The 23,133-nt window shown below is 36.6% G+C and overlaps 1 protein-coding gene across 3 annotated transcripts in view; it reads right to left on the bottom strand.

Moving 5' to 3' along the window:
- sh3pxd2aa (SH3 and PX domains 2Aa) overlaps positions 1-23,133 on the bottom strand; it is a 109,730-nt gene that overhangs the window by 13,228 nt on the left and 73,369 nt on the right. For 2 of the 3 annotated variants that reach the window (XM_084392012.1, XM_084392013.1), the window contains exons 7-8: positions 13,465-13,593; positions 1,057-1,170 (exon numbers count right to left, since the gene is read on the bottom strand). In XM_084392012.1, coding sequence (XP_084248138.1) covers positions 1,057-1,170; positions 13,465-13,593 — 243 coding nt within the window. Of the gene's footprint in view, positions 1-1,056; positions 1,171-13,464; positions 13,594-16,786; positions 16,835-23,133 lie in introns of all 3 variants that reach the window. The other variant, XM_084392011.1, reaches the window with a different exon arrangement.

Here is a 23,133-nt window from a genome sequence, read left to right as displayed (position 1 = left end):
GCATATGCCGGTACTGTAAATTTAGATTGCTCTTTCTCTGCCATTGTTTTGGTATTCCTAGGTTCAGTGCCTTCTTCTTCTTCTTAGATAGATTTTATTGGCAGCTTGCAAACATAGTGCATTACCGCCATCTACTGGACGGAGGTGTGATCAGGTTCCGTGCCTCTCGCACTCCTCAAATCAAACGGTCGCGCGCAAGTGGGCAGGTGCTGTGTGGCAAAAGGGTGGTTGCCATGGTTGCGAGAGAGTGACAGTCGCCTAAGCCAATCCTTTGATTCGTCCCGAATCGAAATAATGAGCTGTGTTTAATACAGATTAAACGGTCTAGAGTCACTTGATTTTTATACTCTTTTTTTCAGAGTTCTTACATTTTAATTATGTATTGATATATATAGAAAGTTTTAACAAATTTGGATCTTTAATTTTTAATAAATCCTACCTACCCTGCCTTTAAGATCTTCATTACTTTTATTTGTTTTCAAATGCCATTTTATTCTGAAATGTTTCAACCACACAATGCTAAAAAACACAATACGTAACTTGCGATGTGGTGGAAATGACACAGTGGTGGGAATCTTCATTAAATAAATTAATAAAATGATGTCTAAATGTTTTTCCAAAAGTGCCCATAGTTGAGGAAACACCCAGATTCAATATGGTGTGTAGTTATAACACACTATGAAGTACAACCAATGTACTAGTGCAACCTTTTAGAGAAGTAATTTATTATGTATAGATTCAAAGAAATGATTGCAGCACTTTTATGATAGAGGAGCCGCCCTTCTTTGCTTTATTTCTCCTTCTCCATTCGATGGCGTCTCTCAGTCCTTAAGTCCTCACTCTTTTTCTCAAACAAGCAGAAGCTTCTCAAAGAAAATTTAGTATACTACAGACTTTGGTATACTCCATTATAAAATCAATTTGTACGGTTCTGTTTGGTGATTGGTCAATAGATGCGAAACAGGTCATCTTATTCTGGTTTTGGTGAAGATTTCCTGGGGTATAAGAGTGTTTGTGCATGGGAAAGTAGGAGAGAGTGTTATTGGCGTGTCCTACCTTCTCCAGATCTAGATGTTCCCAGGTCCAGATCATCTCTGGTGCCGCTCTGAGAGTCCAGGTACGTGGCAGGAACCCAGCCCTGTTCTTCAGCTGTGCTGACAAACCACCAGCCTACAAAAAACATCCATAAGATATTATTTTTCAACTAATATAGTGCAAAATACTGATTGATATCATGAATAAATGATTCTGTTTTCACCACAGTGTTTAGAGAAAGGTGATACGTCTATGCTTTGCAAACAAACACTAATGCACAAACATTTGGATTTTACTGATCTGATGGGATGCAATGTTTTGGCTTCAATCATATTCACAAACACACTCTCAATGGTGTTAGTTTCAGGCGATGCTTTTATGAATTCAATACACTTCCTGTGTATCATTTGGGATCAATTAGGCCTCACGCATCATAAATATCATTGAGGGTGAACATTATTGTGTTTGTATGAACAGTCAAACATGAGGAAGGTTGGATGTGTCTGACATGCTCTTAGCCACTAACATGATGACATGTTTTATGAGTTTATATGTGTGTGCTTGTGCGTTTTCGGCCAAAATAACCTCATCAATTAAATTTATGTATTTCAGCTCCTCCTTCATGTGTCTGAATAAGTGCTGAATTTGTTAAATGCGGTTGGTGTCAGGATTATTATTTGTTTTTGAAATATGGATTGTGATTTATTTTTATTTTTTTACATTTCCACAATAACTCAAATATGATTCTGAGCAGCTTTAAAAATAAAGCAGCAAAAAAGATGGTCAAAGAAAAAGAGTGTTATGCCAAGAGAGGCTCATACAACCTTTATGAAAAGGACATTTGAGTACATCAAACTGTGCAGAACTACAATTTACTATGGTTATGGAATTAGAACCATATATTTGGCACACTTACACTTAAATGCAAAGCTAACATAAGTTAACGCCAGTGAATGAAAATTCAAAACGGTTCTCCAGCTGAAAGCGAGCCTGTTGCCAAGGTAACAGAGTATTGCTGGAAAGCTGTTCATAACAGTGTGATGTCATCAGTCAGCAGTAATCTAGCTCTGACATCATAATGGCACAGAAGCAAAGTCTTTTGACAGGGCGCTAAGTGATCAACAGCAAATGTTCTAAACCAACACGGGCCAATAATGATGTCAAATACTGTACGCTTTAGAATACAATTATTTACCCACATCACACATGTGCAAAAATACTTAAACTCGCATATACACTAGCATTCAAAAGTTTGAGGTCAGTACGATTTTTTTTTTCTTAGAAAGAAGAATTTATTCAGCAAGGATGTGTTAAACTGATGAGTGGCAGTAAAGACATTTATGACATTTTATGATTTACCACAAAACTATTAAGCAGCACAACAGCTGTCACCATTGATAATAATAAGAAATGTTACTTCAGCACCGAATCAGAGAATGATTTCCGAAGGATCATGTGACACTGAAGACTGAAGTAATTCAGCTTTGCCATCACAGTTACATTTGAAAATATATTAAAAGATATTTAAATTGTAAAATCATTTTACAATATTAGTTTTTAATCAAATAAATGCAGCCTAAGAGATGAGCATAAGAGATTCATAAGAGACTGACCCCAAACATCTGAACGGTAACATATTTGTGATTGCATTATGAACTAGACCCTTCAAGACCAAGGCTAGACCCCATATCCAGTTTATCATCTGAAACAGAGACAATTTACTGCATCTTTCTTTTCAAACCCTACTTTGTACAGTGGCTTAGTTGGCGTTTACAGTCATGGAATTCTTGTAAATCCTTTGCAAGGGTGAAGATGCCGCACCGACCTGTGGTGGACATAATTATCATTTTCAGTATGTTGGAAATAGACTGTGGTCTTTTCTGAAACCATAAACCAGGATCCATATCCAGACCAAAACTTAAAGTTTTGAGACCCAGACCCAGACCATGTTTATGTGGTCTCAGTCAAGACCACAAGATAAAGACTTCAACTCTAGAATTAACATAATACTAAAAGCAAAAATGTATCCAAATTCTCAAAATTTGCCTAGAAAATCTCAATTAAAAGTCAAACTTAATCTAGTCTGATATAGTTAAAGTAGAAGTACATAAAGGTTTATATTACAGGGCTGTTCACACTTGAACTAAAGTATCCCTGGGTCTGTCTCAACAGAATCCTGGGTTAACTTGCTGCACAGGTCACACTGCTCACATTGTACATTCTTATGGGTTAATGTTATTTTAATATTTGCCGTCAGTGTTTATTTACAAAAAAGAGCTCTAGCACTGCGCATCCTCCTTTTAAACATTGTCGACTGTACTATCAAGTTTTCAGACAGGGCTTAGATTAAGCCAGGATTAGGCCTTAGTTCAATTAGGACATTTAAGTAGCTTTTACAAACATGCCTTAGAAAAAAACATTACTGGTGTGTACCTTGAGACAAAACAATGGCACTGACATATTTTAAGATACAGTATGTCAGAGCTTAAAGTTGCTTTCAGTAACTCGAACATGCATTTTAGTCTGGGACTAGGTTTAAGCCTTGTCTGTGAAACCGGAGGTTTAAGAATTAATGAATTAAACAGTTTCTAATCTGAATAAATGTAACAAAAGTGTGATAAATATAAACAAATTTTACGTTCAAATATGTTTCGACAGAAAATTGCCTCCTCAAACTCTAGACATATCTTAAAGGCACAGTATGTAAGTTTCGCCTCTAAAGGTAGTTTGTTCAGAATGATAACAAAGGCCTAGCTTGATGACGGCGTGAATGAGTGTGGAATCATTGGAGTTGTCATCTTTACCTCCACAGCCGATGGAAAACAATCTGACCCGACACAGGCAGAAACCGTGTTCATGGATAAGTTAATTTATTAAAGTTATATGAACGTTATGAATGAATGAATATTAAGCAGTACAACTGTTTTCAACAGAAATGTTTCTTGAGCATATTAGAATGATTTATAAAGGATCAGGATCAATGCAGCCTTGGTGAGCCTAAGAGGCGTCTTTTTAAAAACACACAAAAAAAACGTACTGACCCCAAACTTTTGGATGGCAATGCTCATTTTAAACCCAAAGAAACAGTGGCTCTCATTTAAAAAAATTTAATGGCGATGCCAGTATTTGGAAGACATACACTGAGAGACGGAAACCAACACATAGATCAGAAAACTAGCGCTGAGTCAGTGTGCCAAAAAAATCACAACAGTGCTTATACAGAAATCCTAAGATTCATTTGAGTCAATTAGACCACACTGACATATATACCACCCTGACACAGCAAATCTCTCACAAACGCATACACACGAGTACTATGAACTTGCTAATGAATTTGTGAGAGAGCTGAGAGCAGGTTGTGGCCACCCTGCCTGACTGACCCTCTTTCAATGAGATACTGTCTCCCTGTTTGTGCACACCAGGAACCGTCTACGGCAAGCACAGAGAGTCAATTCAATCAGAATGCAAAATGGCAAGGGTTGCGCACAGTTTAGCCATCACAAAGATGCTTTTCATTGGAATCATTGGGGATTTGTTTATATATTTGTGAGTATATAGGTGTGTGTCATCACAGCTTTTAGAACAACATTTGAGGTGCACCCAGTCATTTATCCCACATCAAAACCTGTACACATTAACAAATTGAATAGTACTTTTAAAGGGGTCATATAATGGTACATGCACTTTTACAAGTTGATTGTACTGAAATGTGTGTTGGCAGTGCCTGTACACAACCATCATAAAATGATAAAAAATCAGAAGTTTTTTTTTTTTATCTTCTTATATGTTTTCCCCCATCTGAAATGAAGCCGTTCGATTTTGTGACGTCACAAAATCGACGCCCCTCCCACGATTGTTGATTGAACGCAGCGTTTCAACACAGACCCACCCTCACTCGTGAGCGAGCTGTCAATCATAGTCCGCGCGGACCGGCGCGGTCATTGTTGATACGCTGGAGCACTGTCTATGAGCAGAATGGCATCTAAGCGATTGTGTTGTTCTGTTCTTGGGTGTAATAAGGAACACAGCAGTCATTTTGATGTTCCTAAATCCGAACCGCTGAAGACGCAGTGGCGGAGTTTTGTTTTCGAAGGGAATATTCCCCACGATCAACGTCAATGCTTTCATGTTTGCGCGAATCATTTCACACACCAGACTGCTTTACAAACGAGGTCAGTATAAAGCTGGTTTTGCTAAGAAGCTGCTCCTGAAAAAAGGATCGGTACCAGCTATTCGTGTTCCTGCTGCAAATCCAGAAGAAGAAGTGAGTGTAACATTTTATTAACCTTTATATTAATATTTATATTAATCTTTGCAAATCGTTTGCTGCACGCTTCACGATGAATGCGGCTGTTTACACTCAGGGTACTTTACGGCATGTTTTCTATATACGGCGTTCTCAATATAATTCATAATCCCACGTTTATAATGAACAACGCGTTATGGTTATTGTGTTATTGTGTTACAAACGGTGTACGCACAGAACAGAGGGGCGGGGTGAGCAAAGCTCATTATCATTTAAAGACACATGCACTTAAACGGCGTGCTGAAAACAGAGCTGTTTTTGACCAGGTAAAATTAGTGTTTTCTTACAATACTAATGAGAATTTTGAATTAAAGTATATTACAAACTTTTAATTTAGACCCTAAAGAATCATATTAGCTCGTACAAAAATGGCATTACATGACCCCTTTAAGATATGTTTAATGATGTATTATTAAAAAACTGTATACACACATAAGATGAAGACTGTAGTCTTCTCAGTAGCCTAATAAAAGCTGTTTTATTTTAGGGGGTGGGTGGCCTCATGGAGGCAGCCATGTTGAAATCACATGACAAGCCAAAAACTGCTCACTTTATTTCTAAAATTACAGTAGTAACTGGAAACATTTCTGTGATGCTGCATCCACACCAATAGGTGCCAGTATACATCCAAGACAACATAAACAAAGTTGACAATATACGAATGACTTAGTGCACCATTAAAGAAATAATCTCACACCTTCAGAGGAGATATTTGAGAGCATTTCAAATACTGGACATCCAATCTAGCAATAATGAAAACGAACAGTCAGAAAAATCCGAGTACTATGCGTTATGCCTGCCAAATTTCAAAGCTAAACTTTTGCTTGACAAAGCAGAAACTAATTCTTTAACCAAAACAACAGACACACACAGCTCCAGACAGACAACAGGAATGCTGTTTTGATGCTGTAACTATGTACTCCTCTTCAGTTCAGGACGTTACGATCCTCTCACAAAAAAACAGACACCAGGAGTCTTTCGGTTGAGATACAGGTGGGCTTGCTCTTCAAAGCAAAAGATCTAGGCCTTTCTGAGAAAGATGGCACTCCTGCAAAACAGGCTAATAAATCTAACACCGCGTATCTGCTTCTGAGAAATGTTTCTTCTGAAAGCTGCATGTGTGTGCCATGAACTTCTGTTCCAATACACATGGTAGGGGAGTAGGTCATGTAAGTTTGTTTATGTATGCGTGTACACAGTTAGATAAGATTAGAATTTGATGTTTAATACTTTCTCCTATCCCAACCAGTGGTATGAGTTTTGGATTACCTGTTTGGTTGAAGAATTGAAGGACAGTTTAAAAACAAATCGCTATTTTTTTTGCAATTCCCTTTGCCGCCACTAGTAGAAATAACCACCATTCACAAATGAATGAAAGAACAAACAACAGATTGGAAGGAGGAAAGAACAGACAAACAGTGAATGAGTGGATGAGAGAAAGAATGCAGAGAAAAAGTAATGGATGAGAGAACAGTGAATGAAAAAAGCAAAAGAAAGAATAACGAATGACACAATAAATATACTTTTGTCTTCCAATAAAGACAGCAGCATATAATACTTAATAAAAAGTCATTTTAAGCACTAAACGCCTGGAAACGAAGATCTGATTAGGATGTCATAATGCTCGCAAGCAGATCCATAACCACCAACATACCCAACATTAAGATTAATGTTCAATCAATACGGATTTCAGGCGTTTCGACCCTCGGTATTGAATATTTGGTCATATCCTGCTGAATGACACTTTTAGATTTGAGCTCATGTGATACAATTCTGATGTTCAGCTCTGTTATAATTAAACTGAACTGAATGAGAGGAAAGGAAAGGAAAGGAAAGGCAAGAACCAAGAGAGGCTGAACAAAAGAGACAACAAGGAAAAGAGAGAGAGAAAGAGAGAGCAGATGTTTGGCCTAAACTTCAAAGCTGGAGTTTCACCACACATTCCCTCCATCCAAATCAGCCAGAAGAAGAAGAAAAGAAAAACCATCAAGACAGCCAAAAATTCAAGTGCCTTTCACTTTCTTATTTTAGGGCTGAAGTAGCAAACAGAAACTAAAACATTAATCAGATACAAGCAATGTATGAAAACAACAAATGATATCATAGAACACATTATTTATGAAATTCTGATGAATGTTGATAAAAAAAAGAAAAAAAAGTTCAATTTCCATTACAATGTTAATGTTATTAAAAAATAATCGCTGTTTTTTTTTTTTTACTCTGACTGAAATCACTGGAAGGGTATTTCAGCTGACGTTCTCCAAAATCCAGGCCAGTGGAGTGTCTGGCCTACATTCGGTCACACTCAAGTTCTTTCCTAAAAAGCTGGAGTATCAGGTTTTGGGCTTGGGACCAAAATGGGTTTGGTGTAATCTAACAAAGCCGAGGCAGTGGAGGGTGCTTCTCTTTGGTCTGAACTTCAAAGGCTGATGATGTCGGTCACTCATGCACATTAATCTAAGATCACTGTTGCGGTTTTTATTTCAAGAGCTCCAGTGGTTGAGATTTGTTCAGGAACAGCTGGTCTCAGATCAGCATAAACATGTTATTTCTTTCCTGCACTTGTTTTCCTAGACTGGTTCATTCAAAAGAGAGTGATGTTTTCAAGGAAACTGGCTACCAATCAGAAAAGTAATCAGTGAGAAAACGATGGAGATCTTCAGAAACAAACAATACGAATCAAAAACACACACCTAAGCAGAAAAACTGTAACTGAAAGAGAAGTACAAAATTTGAATATGAGAGAATACAGGTTTGGAACGACAAAAGGGTGACAGAATTTTCTTTTTTGTTTATGTAAAAAGTCACTCTTTCACTCTTAGAAAAAAGTTAAATAGGGTTCTATACAGTAGAACTCTAGGGTTCTTAAGAAGAAATGTCTTAAATGATTGCGTAATACTTTTATGTTTAACGGGTTATTTATTTTTTTCTAGCGAAAAAGCATGTTTACGAGCCATTTAATTTAAATCCATAAAATGATCCCATAATGGGAACCCCTAAAGGCCCATTCACACCGTATAAACAAACGCCAACAAACAAGTTGGCTGTTGGATTTAGAATTGTATCTGTGCGGTGTGAATTGGCCTAAAAATGTGTGCCTGACAGAACCCTTTAAGGTTCTATATAGAACCTTTTCTTGTAGTAAGAGATTCTTAAAGAAATATTTCACCCAAAAATCTAAACCCATGTCATTTCAAACCTGTATGACTTTCTATTTTTCTGCAGAACACAAAAGAAGATATTTTGAAAAAGGTCTCAAAAACCAAACACAATTGAGTCCAATGTTGGTTTGGACCCCATTGACTTTCATTATATGGACAGAAAACAGTTCTTCAGAATAACTTATTTTGTGTTCTACAGAGGTCATACCGATTTGAGACTGTAAATTATGACAATTTTCTTTTTTTTTCTTTTTTTTGACCCATCCCTTTAAGGTTGAAAGCCTGAATACTGACTGATTTTCCCTGCCACTATTACAGAAATAAATAAATGTATTGATCAGTCGATTTTCAAAATGGTTCAAGCCAGTTATTTCAGCTTTGTGGCTTTCTTACTATCAAGACTATTACCTCAATGACCTTAATCAATTAAACAATAGAGAACCCTGAGAGGTGTAGCACCAGGCTTATAAAGATCTTTTCAGACAGCTCCATGTATATAAATGTTTGAACCCTTTGGTCCGGGTTCAGCGTGGCTCTCCACGGACCGGATCTCCAACAGGAGCGAAGCCAAGATAAACCAGCCTACCAGAGACCGCGAGCAGCTCTCTATTGACTCTGTTTCAGTATGCGGGGGTTACCGGCTGAATGAATGGACCCAGGGGAGAGAGAGGCGAGAGGATGGAAGGGAACCTCACAATATTGATGGCACAGAACAATTTTCATAGTAGAGCATTGTTCAGGAAGCACAGCAGCCCTGTGAAAAAACCAAAAGCGCTAAAAGATTTAAATACGCTCAGATACTCAATGGAATAATAAATGTTTCTCTATAACAATTACTAATAAAATACTTGAAGAATGAAGAATTTACATTATCATTTAAAAAGTGTGGGGTCTGTACGATTATTTGCATGTAATTTATTCCTGAATTTTCAGCATCATTACTCCAGTCCTCAGTGTCACATGATCCTTCAGAAATCATTCTAATATGATGATTACTAACTATTATCCATGTTGAAAACAGTTGTGCTGCTTAATATTTTTGTGTTTTTCTCCTCACTTTTTGATGAATAGAAATTTCAAAAGAACAGCATTTATATGAACTAGTGTTATATAAAAATATATATGAAATATGAAATATATACACTTTTAATTAATGTAATGCATCCTTGATGAATATAGTATTAGGTATTATTTTTAAAAAATCTTACTGACCCCAAACAGTAGTTTACAAGAGCCATTGGTCAAAATCAGCATCGAATATCATACATCCAGACAATATCAGAGTAGATTTTTTGCAATTCATAGAGTATACTATTTTCTATGCAAAAGTATTAAACAGTCTGTTGAATGTACATTGCAATGTTTTGAGGCGTGATTTCAGTTGTAAAATTATTATAGCACTGTTTTTTTTTTTTTTTTTTTTTTTTTAGCTCACCAAAATATAGCTCTCTAAAAATGAAAATTACATAATTTCAAACACCTTATGACCACAGAAAAGGGGATTTGGCAGAAGGTCCAGTCTCTGTTTTATAGTATAAAAGTGGATGACAATTTACAGTTGCTTTAAAAAAGAACAATAAAGTACAGTAAAATAAAAAAATACGACTTAAGGGATTTATTCAAAGTCTTCTAAAACCATACAAAAGCTTTGTGTGGGAAAACACAACAAAAGCATCTATTTGCTGACAACATATTTAAACTTGCAATGTGTCAAAGATGTGGTGTGCCAGGTCCAACATCAGTGACAGCAAACGTCATTGACCTCCAACCTGATCCATAAATAACCCTCAAATTTATTTGGAGGTTTTGTTAAAAAAAAGTATTTTAACGTGGAAGAGTATAGCAACAAAATAATGACAAAAACAGCACATTGACCTATAAACTCTTGATGGCTTTGACTGTGTTATCTATATCACAGACATTCAACAAAAACTTCTGAATGCTTTCTGGTGGTATTGGTTTGGGATGCGTGACACTGTAACCACTCTGTAAGAATCTAAGGCCCTGCAAGATCCATTAGCCTATAATGAAACTAAGGACAAGGGGGATTTTTCCATCGTTCCCTCTCCATGACCTAGAGGGAAGCCAGAGCAGCCCAACTTCTGCCAGTCGCTTCTTATAAACGCAATTTCAGCCACATTAAAAAGTTGGTTTGAATGATATCCAATCTTAATAAATATACTGCCTCTGACAGATACACTAGGGTAGTAATTTCATTCTGTAGTACAAAATATGGAAGTCTGCTGAAGAGATGGGATTTTAGAGGATGGGCTTCTAGTGCTGTGATATCAAGCTGCTGCAGCTCATCTTCAGTTTCAATAAATGCTTTGAACATTTGAGGAATTCTGGAGTCATCGAAGGACAGACAGTTCACTCCAGGGGTAGGCCTAGGCTGATTTAAAGGAACAGTTCACTCAAAAATAACAATTCCGCCATTATTTGTTCACTTTCGTAACAGCTCAAACATGTACAGTATGACTTTCTGTCTTTGGGGTGAGCCATTCCTTTAAATTATTCTGTCACTGTGTTTAGATTCAATTATCAGATATTTTATGCTTTTGTTTCTCAAGTTCATTAATCCTGTGGCCCTGCGTGGTTCATCTCCTCCCAACCCAAGCGAAGTTGTCAAGCCTTGCCTGCACTGTAAAACAGCTGGAGTTTAACTGTGGCTAAGGAAGCCAAGGGTTTCTTACTCAAGGACAACTGCATCCTGAGCAAGACTCTCATGCCTGGAGTCTCTCTGAATCTTTTGTGTGATTAAATTACTTGTCCAATTGTAAGAATCAATGAGTACAAGCCATTGTACCTGAAAATCTGTACTCGGCTTGGACAAATAAACCAGTAATCTACCGTTAAAAGAAAGGAATAGAGTAAAGGTCTGTTCACACAAAGAATGATAGCTACGCTAGCTACAAGGTTTTAAAAAGAGAACAGTGGATTCTTTGAAATCTTTTTTAGCTGGGGGGAAAAAAACAAAACTTTGACAGTCAACCCAAAACTAACTTTGAAGAATAAATATAACGTTATAGTTCTTTATGTGGACACTAATATTATAGCTATTGTTACAACTATATGTCTTAACTCTAAGGGTTAAATTGTAAAATAAAAGCTAAATGAACAAACATCTGAGGTGTTGACCAGACTGATATAGGACTGTTGGATTGATTACTCTATAATGGTCATAATGTATTCAAGATCAGGTTCATCCAATGGAAGAGGAGGAATGTTTCCTCTAGACATTCTGAAAAGACCGTATGTATGTTATCATGGCACTCTCTTGCTCAAAAATATATAAAGCGATAATTTGAAACAGCATTCATTTTCTAAAATAGTGGTTCTCAGTCAAGGGACCGGGGCCCACTAGGGGGCCTCAGCAAACTTCCAATAGGTCCTAATAAGTCTTAAAATTATTTAAATGTAGTTTATTTTCATCATAACAGAATAACCAACCTATCAGTTTAGATAAGAGGGCCTTAGAATGTTGTCATTGACAACATGAGCCTTGGAGTCAGTTAGGTTGAGACCCATTGCTCTAAAATCTCTCTTAATATTTGCATTGTATAACAACACTTTTTTTTTTTTTTTTTAACCTGGCACCCCAAAATAGACTGAATCATCCGAAAGATGAGTTTAGGGTGAGACAGTGCCAAAATCAATAGAACAGGCAGCAAACAAACTAAAGTGTCTCACAGAGAATGCCATTGAGATGAGTTTAGTCTCAGACTTAGTCAAATGATTATGTTTGAAACCAGGAGGTCAAGCTCTCTTTGAGTAGACAACGGTCTTACTCAATGATATTATTGAGATCAAATGAGTTTACTGGATCTTTGCTCATCTTGATGACTCCTGTCAACTCCTCCTAAGCCTCCACACTGATTTAAAGGAAAAGAAAAAATTATTACTCACAAACTTGTTTTTTTTTCTTTCAACAGAATGATGCTAGTTCTTGAGATCCTGTTGTTTATCATTACTAACTCTCTGGATGTGCAAACAAGTTTTTGGCAAACATGACTAGAGACAAAGTGGAAGAGACGCCGTTCAACCTCTAATGTACAAGGCTACGAGATATGCTGGCAGGAAAAGTTTGCTCTAAGTTTAAACATTTACAGCGTTAACATTAATCTGGGAAAACAAACCAAAAAAAAAACAAAACAAAAACGCAAGGTTCTCTTTCTTCCCATTGTTGTTGTCAATCTCTACATTCCACATGAACTCTAATGGTGTGTGTGACCCTGATCCATTAGCACATCTTCCAACTGACAAACTTCTCATGACTATCTCATGGACATTCCAGATCAATCTGGCCTCCATCCCAGAGATCTGGAGTGGGTTCAGGCCCACCAACCGCCAAGAAAACTGGCCATACGACACCTCCAGGTGGGGCCAAGAGCCAGACTGTAGATTTACAGGGAGAGGGGAATGTCAGAAGAGGGAACCAGGGGATCTTAAGGACAAAGACTAAAGGAGGAGTTCTACATCAAAGAGGAAGAACGTATCAGAAAAGACGAGAAAGATAAAACAGACCCGCTTAACATTTGGATCCTGAGCATATGAAAGCATTCACGTTTGCAGGTGACTGTGTGTTTGTGGTTTGTGTATACACCAGTTTTGCCAATAAATACCACGTGGTAACCCACTTAGCTTGTGTGTGTGTGTAAAGGGCAGTTCCCACCAAGAATGATAACTATAAAGGTAACTATAATGATATTTGCGTCCACACCAACTCATGATAGTTTTGTTTATTATAAGCATGCTTGCTGCTTTAAATGCTTGCACTCTTCAAAGTCAGGTAGATTCTGATTGGCTCTCAATGTTTTTTTTTTGTTCATCAGCTGGAATTTTTTTTTCACAATTTCTCTGTGCCGTTATCATTATGGTTGTGGTGTGCTGCTATTCTTTTTGAATTTAGAATCGTTACTATATCGTTATTATCCTTGGTGTGATTGGCCGTAAGGGACTCACCGCTTTCGCTCTTCTCGATCACGTCCACCGTCTCTCCAGCCTTCAGACTGATCTCTGAGTTCTCCTGCCGCTCGTAGTTGGCCACCACCACGTACTGCTCCAGCACCATGGGCTCACTGCTGTCCAGTCCTGCCGGTGAGGGGAAGAAACAGGCTGTCAGCCACCGTCCCGCCATCCCTGCACCTCCCCCGCCAACCCTGCCCTGCCAGCGACCTCTGGCTTGACCCCTGTACACCGCCATCCGCTCTCCGAAGCCTAGCGCAACTCAAACTCCTGCTGACTGAGCATGCTCCACAACGACGGGCCATTTAGACGAACCTTCGCCCTCGCTGGACGCGCATTTGAATGGGGGGGAAGAACGATCACGAAAAAGTAAGGCGAGGTAAATTTCCTTCAGGGATTCGAGAGCTCGGTAGGGACTTGGTGATGCCGGGTCTCCATAATACAGTGAAGGTTTTGGTGAGGAAACGGGGAGGGATGTTAGGAAGGGACTGGGAGAGAGCTGTTTACGGTAGGGGACGTGACTCGCGAGTGGAGGAATAGAAAGTTTTTCTTCATCAGACGAGTAAGAACAGGCCTCCCACCCTCTCTTCTGCCCTCCCTTTCTCATTTTTCACTCTAATTCTCTCTCTTTCTCCGTCCCTCCTCCCATCTGGCTGAAACGGGGAGAGAGAAAAACGCCAATCAGGGTAGACTGCTCTCCAAGCCTTAAATAGAAACATATGAGTGGGCCGAGTAAAGAGAGAGAAGCTGTGTTTATGTGAAACGCAAGAAGAAAGCATTTCAGCTGGGGTTAAGCAACACTCTCTTACTCTATCCTTCTCTCTTTCTTTTGTATTTCCTCTGACAATCTCTTTAACCTGTTCTTCTTCATCAATGACTTTAAGGGATATTTCAGCCAAAAATGTAAATGCTGTAATTATTTAGTTATCCTTATGTTGCCCTAAACCTGTACGACTTACTTTATTCCATACAGGTATATTTTTGAAGAATATCCTTTTTTTTTACTTTTTTTTTTTTACATATAGTAAATTATGACAGAATTTACATTTTTGCATAAACTATCCATTTAAGAGTCCAGTGGCCCTATTACATGATCATATGTGCAAATCAGTATGGACAAGTAGAATTTTCACAATATGTATTGTGGTTTTCACAACAATATTAAGTAGCACAGCTGTTTTCAACATTGATCATAATAATAAATAAAAAAATTATTTGAGCACCAAATCAGTGTATTATAATGATTTCTGAAGGATCATGTGACACTGAAGACTGGAGTAATGATTCAGAAATTCAGATTTTCCATCACAAGAATAAATTACATTTTAAAATATATTAAAATATAAAACAGTTATTTTAAATTGTAATAACATTTCAAAATATTACTGTTTTTACAATAAGACTTCTTAAAAAAAAAAAAAAAAAAAGAAACTTTTCAGTGGTAGTGTTTTGTTTTTAAATTGAATATCCTGTTTAACTCAGAAAAACATGACAGCAATAAAATGGGCTGAAATTGCTGTTAAACGAAAATATCTAAAGTATAACACATCAAACGCTTCTGGCTTGTGCATTTCAATACTTTCTGCATAAAGTTACTAAAACTATATTTGTACTTCTAAGAACTACTTCTGTAGTTTCTTTATATGTGCTTGAACTTCAAAACACTGTGTGGTTGCTTTCTCCCAGTTTTTCTAATGGTGTGGTCTTCTGGACCCTAGAGGCTTTTAATAGGAAATGTCTAAAATGTTCTTAAAAACATCAAATGTGCAATGCATATTTTTTTCTTCTTTTAATTCCTAAAGGCCAAAGAGGTGGCAGGCAGGTGGTTTTGCTTTACAATTCTTTTTTTTAAACTTTTTTTTTCAAGCTGTCACGATGCCAACATGTCTGTGTTGCTAGTGCAATGTGTTTTAACACTCGCGAGCTCTTAAATCAGGATTATAGGGAATCCTTTGAGTTCAGTTGTTCGGTGCTGTCGACGCTGCGGGAGAGAAGAGAGAGAGCAGAGCAGGAGTTCTGTATCTTGTCACTATCACCCTCAGTATGGAACAAGCTAATTAGCGCTGCCTCACACATCATGCTAACATGACAACATACTGCATTGCTCAACCAAATACTTGCTGGTTGTGCTGAAGTCAACTGTGAAATTTTCTGACATTTAACGCTGTTTGTGCCAATGACAGATATATTTCCCTTCCGTCTGACAGTCACCACAAAGAAAACAGTTCTAATTCCAAACTTTCCATTAGCATCTGTTTACTGTTACTTTTACCCCGGTGGAAAATCCATCATAAACAGGTAGCTGTGTTTGAGTACGATAACTTGTTCCTTGCTGGTCTAAATAGGACATTATATAGTTATTAGCTGGTAGGCAATCTTTGACTAGCAATAAACAAGCTATATTAGCTCAAAATTGTTAAGCTGGGTCGACCAGCTAAAAAAAACAGATTTGACTAGCTATTTGACAAGTTAGAAAACACCTTTTTAAGCTGGATTTTGACATGTTGATGTTTTTAGAAAGGACTAAAACAAGCAAATGCCATGTGTTATATAATCAGTGCGTTTTCTTAGTTTTGCAGTGAACTGACCAATTATGCAGGGTGTGTGTGATGTTCATGGTGAAAACACACTCCACATGGGCTATAGCTCTGTGAGCGTCAGCATTTATTTCCGAAAACGGAGTGCATTCTTTTCTGAAATGTTTATTTGCAGGCCGTCGTCTCTTAGAGTTCCCAGGAAAACGCTGAGAGGACCACAGGCTCTCGTGTCATGTTTTACATCCTCCGTTTTCACACACTGAATGTCTTCTTCTGCACTGCTAGCCTTGCAACACCTATTATAAATATTTCGTCTTCTAGCATAAACTTTATAAGCCACATGTTAATCCACAAACCTGAAAGATCTGCTCTTAAAAATAAAGGGTTTTACATCCTGTTGTTTTAGGAGAACAGTTCAATCTGTTACGCCTCTTTAGCCAGTTATATTCCCATAGCAATTTCCATACACACACCAATTGCCTAGTGCATGGACTTCTCTCTTATTAAAAAGTCATGGTTATCATTATATTGAATTCAGACCATGAAATTAATATAATGTATTATGTTGCAATTCCTAATGAAGTTAAATGGTGATCCATGGCATTTTATTTCTTTGCCAAAGTCAATTTTGACTCACATTTGGCGCTTGAAGAGTGTTAATGTTGGACTATTATGGGCAAGAGCTGTTTTAGGAACCGTTCTTGTAAAAACTGGAAAAATGACCACATTGAGGAGTTGCAAAAGGAAAAGTGACAGTGCATGCACACATGTAAAGCAGTTACCTGAGGCCTCAGACTTGGTTGGACTGTCCTGAAGGCCGTACATCCAAACTGAGGGCAGCGGAAAAGAGAGGAAAGGAAAGAAATGGAGAAGAAAAGGAGCACAAATGTTAGTCAGAACAGAGTGGAAAAAGACACAACAGCCAGCATTGCATGTTTTCAAGCTACAAAATCCAGCCAAAAGTAACCTTTTTTTATGTCCTGCAATACAGACTTCCTCCAAACTTGTGACTTGTTCATAGGCCATTAGCATTAGGGTTAGTCCTATGATAGGAAACGTAAAATATAAGAAATTATATACTTCATAGAAAATGAAGCCAAGTTTTAGTACCACTGAATAATTTTGAGGCAAAGTTATTTTCATCCACATTTAGACTGTTGTAATGTGAACAAATTTCATGTAACACAGCAACGAATATCATGCTGCCAATGATTTGTTTTTATCAAAACAAATTTAGTACACCAAACACTATTAAATGTCCCTTAAGCTAAATGTGTATTTATTCACTACAAATAGGCTTCATTTTCTTCATGCAATCCCGCTGCCTAACACATCTCAGCATCTTCTTAACTGGATTTGCCAAATATCCCATACAGGATAAATGGTAAATAGTGCAGTGAACACACAGCTTAACAGAGTTATTAAGCAAGGCGCCATCTGGTTACAATACCCATAAAGCATCACATGCTGTTGAAAAACAATGTGACTGTGTGTGTGTGTGTGTGCTCTGACAAATCTATTGCCTGGAAAGCAAGTACGGCTGAGTTTAAGGGTTTGAGGTCACGGCAGAGTTTCCTAATATCTCCTCTGTTATCACACACACACAGACCGACCTCCATCAGGAAATTAAATGCCACACGTCACTATCGGTAAAAAATATGAGAAGGCACCGGGGGAGACGTCTCGGCTGACAGGAGCAATTACTTTGTTTTTATAACTTATTTCTTTTCAACACTTCAATGGATTCCCGGCAAAGGTTCTTGCATGCATAACACCAAAAAAAAATGAGGTGTAATTTAACCTGTGTAAACAATGAACGCACTCAAAACTGGCAGAATTCGAGAGGTACTCGCCGTTGCGTTTATACCCCACAGGACGAACCTCGCCCAATATCCCTCCACCCTTCCGTTCCATTCAACACCTCCGTCTCCTAATCCATTCATTCCTGACATTTCTTTCCGCCTACAGTCCATTTGATTAACACAACAAATAAAAACGTAAAATGTGATCCATGCGGTGGTTAGCCTTTCATAAACATATGGATTGTTTCCCACCCAAACCCTGATCTGAACACTGAAGAATGGCATCAGCTTAACAGGCGAACTGGGGGAATCACTCATAAAAAAACGTCAAACGAACGCCGTGGTGATATTATTGTCCCCTTTTGGCTTCAAAGGAGCACTAATAACTTCCAAAACTTTATCAGATCTAGATTCAAAATCTTCTAGCTTATGTTAAACATCATTGCGGCATAAAAAGTAGCAAAACTATAATTTTGCATACGGGTGTCAAAAGTACTAGTACTTTGATACCAAGTTGACAAAAAATTTAATAAAGAAATAAAATAAAATGTATTTGTTACCACAAAGACTCGATCCGTTCTCTCTAAACTCCTCCTTTCCCGAGGGCCTGCTCTGCTGTGATTGGTCAGATGGCTCAGTCTGTTGTGATTGGTCAGATGGCTCAGTCTGTTGTGATTGGTCTGCCGCTTAAAAAATGCTAAACGCCTATTACAATATCTGAATTTCAGCTGTGAAGGCTTCCTCAGCGCATGATAAGTGATACGAAGAGTAACGATGGTGTCGGATTTATCGTATCAATTCGAGCCCTGAGTCCTCATCCTTTGGAAGTGCATGCTAAGTGGATTTGCTTTCACAGCGCAGAAAACGACTCAATCCAAACTCTACCAGGCCTTTGAGGACGGGCTGAAGTAGATATTGTTCGCGGGCAGCCAGTCAAGACCATAGCCTGGCATTCGAGCAGGAATAATAGCAGGCATAATAGGGTCACTTTAACTAAACAACAATCATAACGAGAAAGCGAGAAAATAAATCTTGAAATGCTCTTAATTTATTTACGCTCTTCATTTCTGACTGTTCACTTTAAAATAATTATTTGGAAAAACTTTGTTACTATTTGCTACATTCCATAGTATTGTTTAGTACATATATTAACTTTAGAAAATAAATATACAATACCAGTCAAAAGTTTGGAAACACTACTATTTTCAATGCTTTTGAAAGAAGTCTCTTATGCTCATCAAGCCTGCAGTTAAAAAAAAAAAAAAAAACAGTAATATTATGAAATATTATTACAATTTAAAAATAATGGTTCTCTTTTTTAATATACTTTAAAATGTAATTTATTTTTGTGATGCAAAGCTGAATTTTCATCAGCAAGTACTCCAGTCTTTGGTGTCTTATGATCCTTCAGAAATCATTCTAATATGCTGATTTATGATCAATGTTGGAAACAGTTGTGCTGCTTAATATTTTTTTATAACCTGAGATACTTTTTTCAGGATTATTTGATGAATAAAAAGTTAAAAAGAACTGTATTTATTTAGAATAGAAATCTTTTGTAACAATATACACTACCGTTCAAAAGTTTGGGAACAATAACTATTTTTTTTTTTAAAGAAATTAGTACTTTAATTCAACAAGGATGCATTAAATTGATAAAAGGTGATGGTAACGATTTATATTGTTAGAAATGTTTTTATTTAGAATAAATGCTGTTTTTATGAATAAATGCTGTTAACGTTTTACTCATCAATGAATCCTGAAAAAAGTATTCCAAAAAAATATATTAAACAGCACAACTGTTTCCATCATTGATAATAACTGAGTATCAAATTATCATATTAGAATGATTTCTGAAGGATCATAAGACACCAAAGACTGGGGTACTTGCTGATAAAAATTCAGCTTTGCATCACAAAAATAAATTACATTTTAAAGTATATTAAAAAAGAGAACCATTATTTTAAATTGTAATAATATTTCATAATATTACGGTTTTTTTTTTTTTTTTTTTTTTTTTTTTTTAACTGCAGGCTTGATGAGCATAAGAGACTTCTTGCAAAAGCATTACAAATAGTAGTGTTTCCAAACTTTTGACTGGTACTGTATAGGTATTGAATATTGAATTTCTGTTTTGCTGTCATGACAATCCCTCCTACTTTCCAGCTCAGGGTTGATCTCGAGGTCAACACTGTACTCCACTAACCTTCATGGAGTTTGAATTAAACTGACTCAAGTGCCTTGGAGGTCTATGATTAACAAATGCTCCATACCCCCTCTTCACATCTGACAGATATTAACTCTCCACCTCTCTGACCCTTCCTTCACACAGAAACGCTGAAACACTCACTGTTATGAGCATATTCTCAATCTCTCCCACTCCCACCAATGATAAATCGACACACACACATACACACACACTAGCGATTAAGCTCAGGTCACTGCTGTTAGAACCCGAATGAACGTCTGTTTTGGTTTCTCTCACTGTAATTTACGTCTCTTTCCTGACCCCAAACGGTCGACCTACCTCCATTACAGGAAACATGTCTTTCTAACTTTTGTGTGGAAGGAATTGTGTTTCACCCAGGCTATTGTATTACCATAAACATATATGAAGATAAATACAAAACTTGTGCATTTTGTACATCCTTGTTAACAGAGAGAGACTCTTTGATCTGTGTGGTTTTATCTCTTGGCATGAGCATTCCTTATAGCACACTGGAGATATTGTGGGCGCTATGTAAAAGACGGTTATGTTGATTTGAACATTTTCAACTGATTCAGTTGTTGGCTATGAAGGCTCAGCATGTAGACTGCAAAATCAAGAAAATATCAACAAACTAAAATCAAACCATATGCTGACCAATTGTGTTTTGGCAGAGAGGTCACATGAGACAGAAAATACTAAACAAAAAACATCTTTTCAAATTCTTTTTTTTCCTTTTTTTTTTCTAAGTGGTACTTTTGGAGAACTCTATGCCTCAGGGGTTGATTTTTATCATATATATATATATAAAATATACTTAAAATAAAACAATTACATATTAGATGAAACTCAAACTAAACAAACATTTAGAAACAAGATTGAAATAACATTTGAACAGCTGAAGTAAAAATAAAAGATTTGAAAAATGACAAAATGCATATAACAATAGAATAATAAGACTTTTCATTTTTTTTTACTTTTTACTTTAAAATATATATATATACATATATATCTTTTATTTTTACTTCAGCTGTTCAAATCTTATTTCAATCTCGTTTCTAAATTTTTGTTTAGTTTGAGTTTCATCTAATATTTATATTTTGTTTTATTTTAAGTTGTTTATTTAAAATGTTTTCTTACATAGTTTTAGTTTTAGTTAACTATAAAAACAATGACAGGGGCTTTTTTAAAAAACAAAAAATAAATCCATCAAAATCCATCATATAATTATTTTTATTTTTTTTATCATAATTAATTTGATCAATTATAATGTATTTTTTACATAATTATAATAAATATATAAAATGCCAACATGGCCACTGAAAATTCAGCTTTCATTATTATTATTTTTCACAGTTAAACATAATTCTAGAGACAGAATCATTTTTCCAATAATTACATTCATTCCTTATAAACAAGCCAACTTCATCAGAACAAATGCCTGGAACAAATTTGAATGAAACATCTTGTCATTTTCCAGTAGCTAACATCTCTAATTGGTCAAACTACATTCATTAAACATCATTAACAAGAACTTTTTTAACCATAAAACCACACTGACCTACTTAAGCCCACTCCCTATTAATAGAACAGACAAACACGCCGCACATACATACACAAGCATGACCATTCCTCTCACACTAAAACAATCCCTCATCCCCTAAAACTCCCATCTGTTCCGCACGCCTCTCTCTCGTTCTCTCTCCGTATGGCCCCTCCACTCCTCCACAGAGCCCTGAATCTTGTGTAAACAAGATTAGCTAGTCCGACGTCACACTAAACACACTCTGCCACGTAAACCGGGGCCTGTCTGACTGACCCCATTCCAGCAGAACCCCACAATCCACCCTCCGTATTTCCCTCTCCGCATCTGACTCACACGAGGAGCAGAATGTGGGGAACTGCAATGCGTGTCCTTTCCTCACAGTGGATGAAGGGCCCATCCGGGAAGACATCTGAACAATCTAAGAGGAGTGTCTGTAAAAACATCCAGGCAAAGCTCAACCCAAAGATTCACGGAGGTATGATTTGTGAACTATCACCACTGGGTCTTTAAGATACTTAACCTCAGGCTAACCTCAAGGGAGATTGGATTGATAAACTATAAGATGCTTTGCACAAAAGTTGCAGCTAAATGACAAATTAGCAGAAAAACTATCGCTTTCCTATTACACTACCTTTAAAAAGTTTGGGGTCAGTACAATTTTTTAAAGAAATGAATACTATTCAGCAAGGATACATTAAATTGATCAAAAACATTTACAATGTTACAAAATATTTCCATTTTAAATAAATGCTGTTCTTTTGAGCTTTCTATTTTTCAAAGAATCCTGAAAAAATGTGTAATAGTTTCCACAGGAGTACTAAGCAGCACAGCTGTTTTCAGCATTGATATTAATAATAAATGTTTTTGAGCACCAAATCAGCAAATTACATGATTTCTGAAGGATCACGTGACACTGTAGTCTAGAAAATTGATGCTGAAAAGAGTTATTTTAAACTATAACAATATTTCGCAAAAATCTGTTTTTACTGTCTTTTTTTAATCAAATAAGACATTAAAAGACATAAAAAAATCTTACTGACCCCAAACGTTTGAACTGTAAGTGAGTTATACGTCTTTAAAAACAAGACTTATGTTATGAAAAAATAACTTTTTTTGTGTGTGTCATTTTTGATGATCATCTCTTCCTCTTTACTATTGGTTATAGCACAAAACATGAATGAACATCAGAAAGTATGTTGAAAGATACAGTCCAACTTACTGAAATATACTGTATCATCTCTCATGTAATCACCAAATCAGTGTTTCAAACGCAGAAGCATGTCAATAAAACAATCTCAGGTAAGTCATAAGCACATACTTTTAAAGAAAGAAAAAAAAAACTTTAGAGAAGAGCATATCACTAAAACCATTCAAATATATTGTTAAATACACTATATTTCACAAATCGGTATATATTTTACTTAATTATATTTTACTTTGTCTTAATTATTTAATGTATGTTCAAATAAATCTATTTCTGTCGAGTTTTTTTATGACCGCCCCCATTTAAAGCACTAAGGGCCAGATTTACTAAACAGGGCAAATTAGCTTGCGAGCGCAATTCCAAAAAAGCGC

This window comes from Rutilus rutilus (assembly GCF_951802725.1).
Source record: "Rutilus rutilus genome assembly, chromosome: 2".
Lineage (NCBI taxonomy): Eukaryota > Metazoa > Chordata > Actinopteri > Cypriniformes > Leuciscidae > Rutilus > Rutilus rutilus.
The sequence above is the reverse complement of the archived record's forward strand: the minus strand, read 5'-3'. Positions and strand labels throughout refer to the sequence as shown.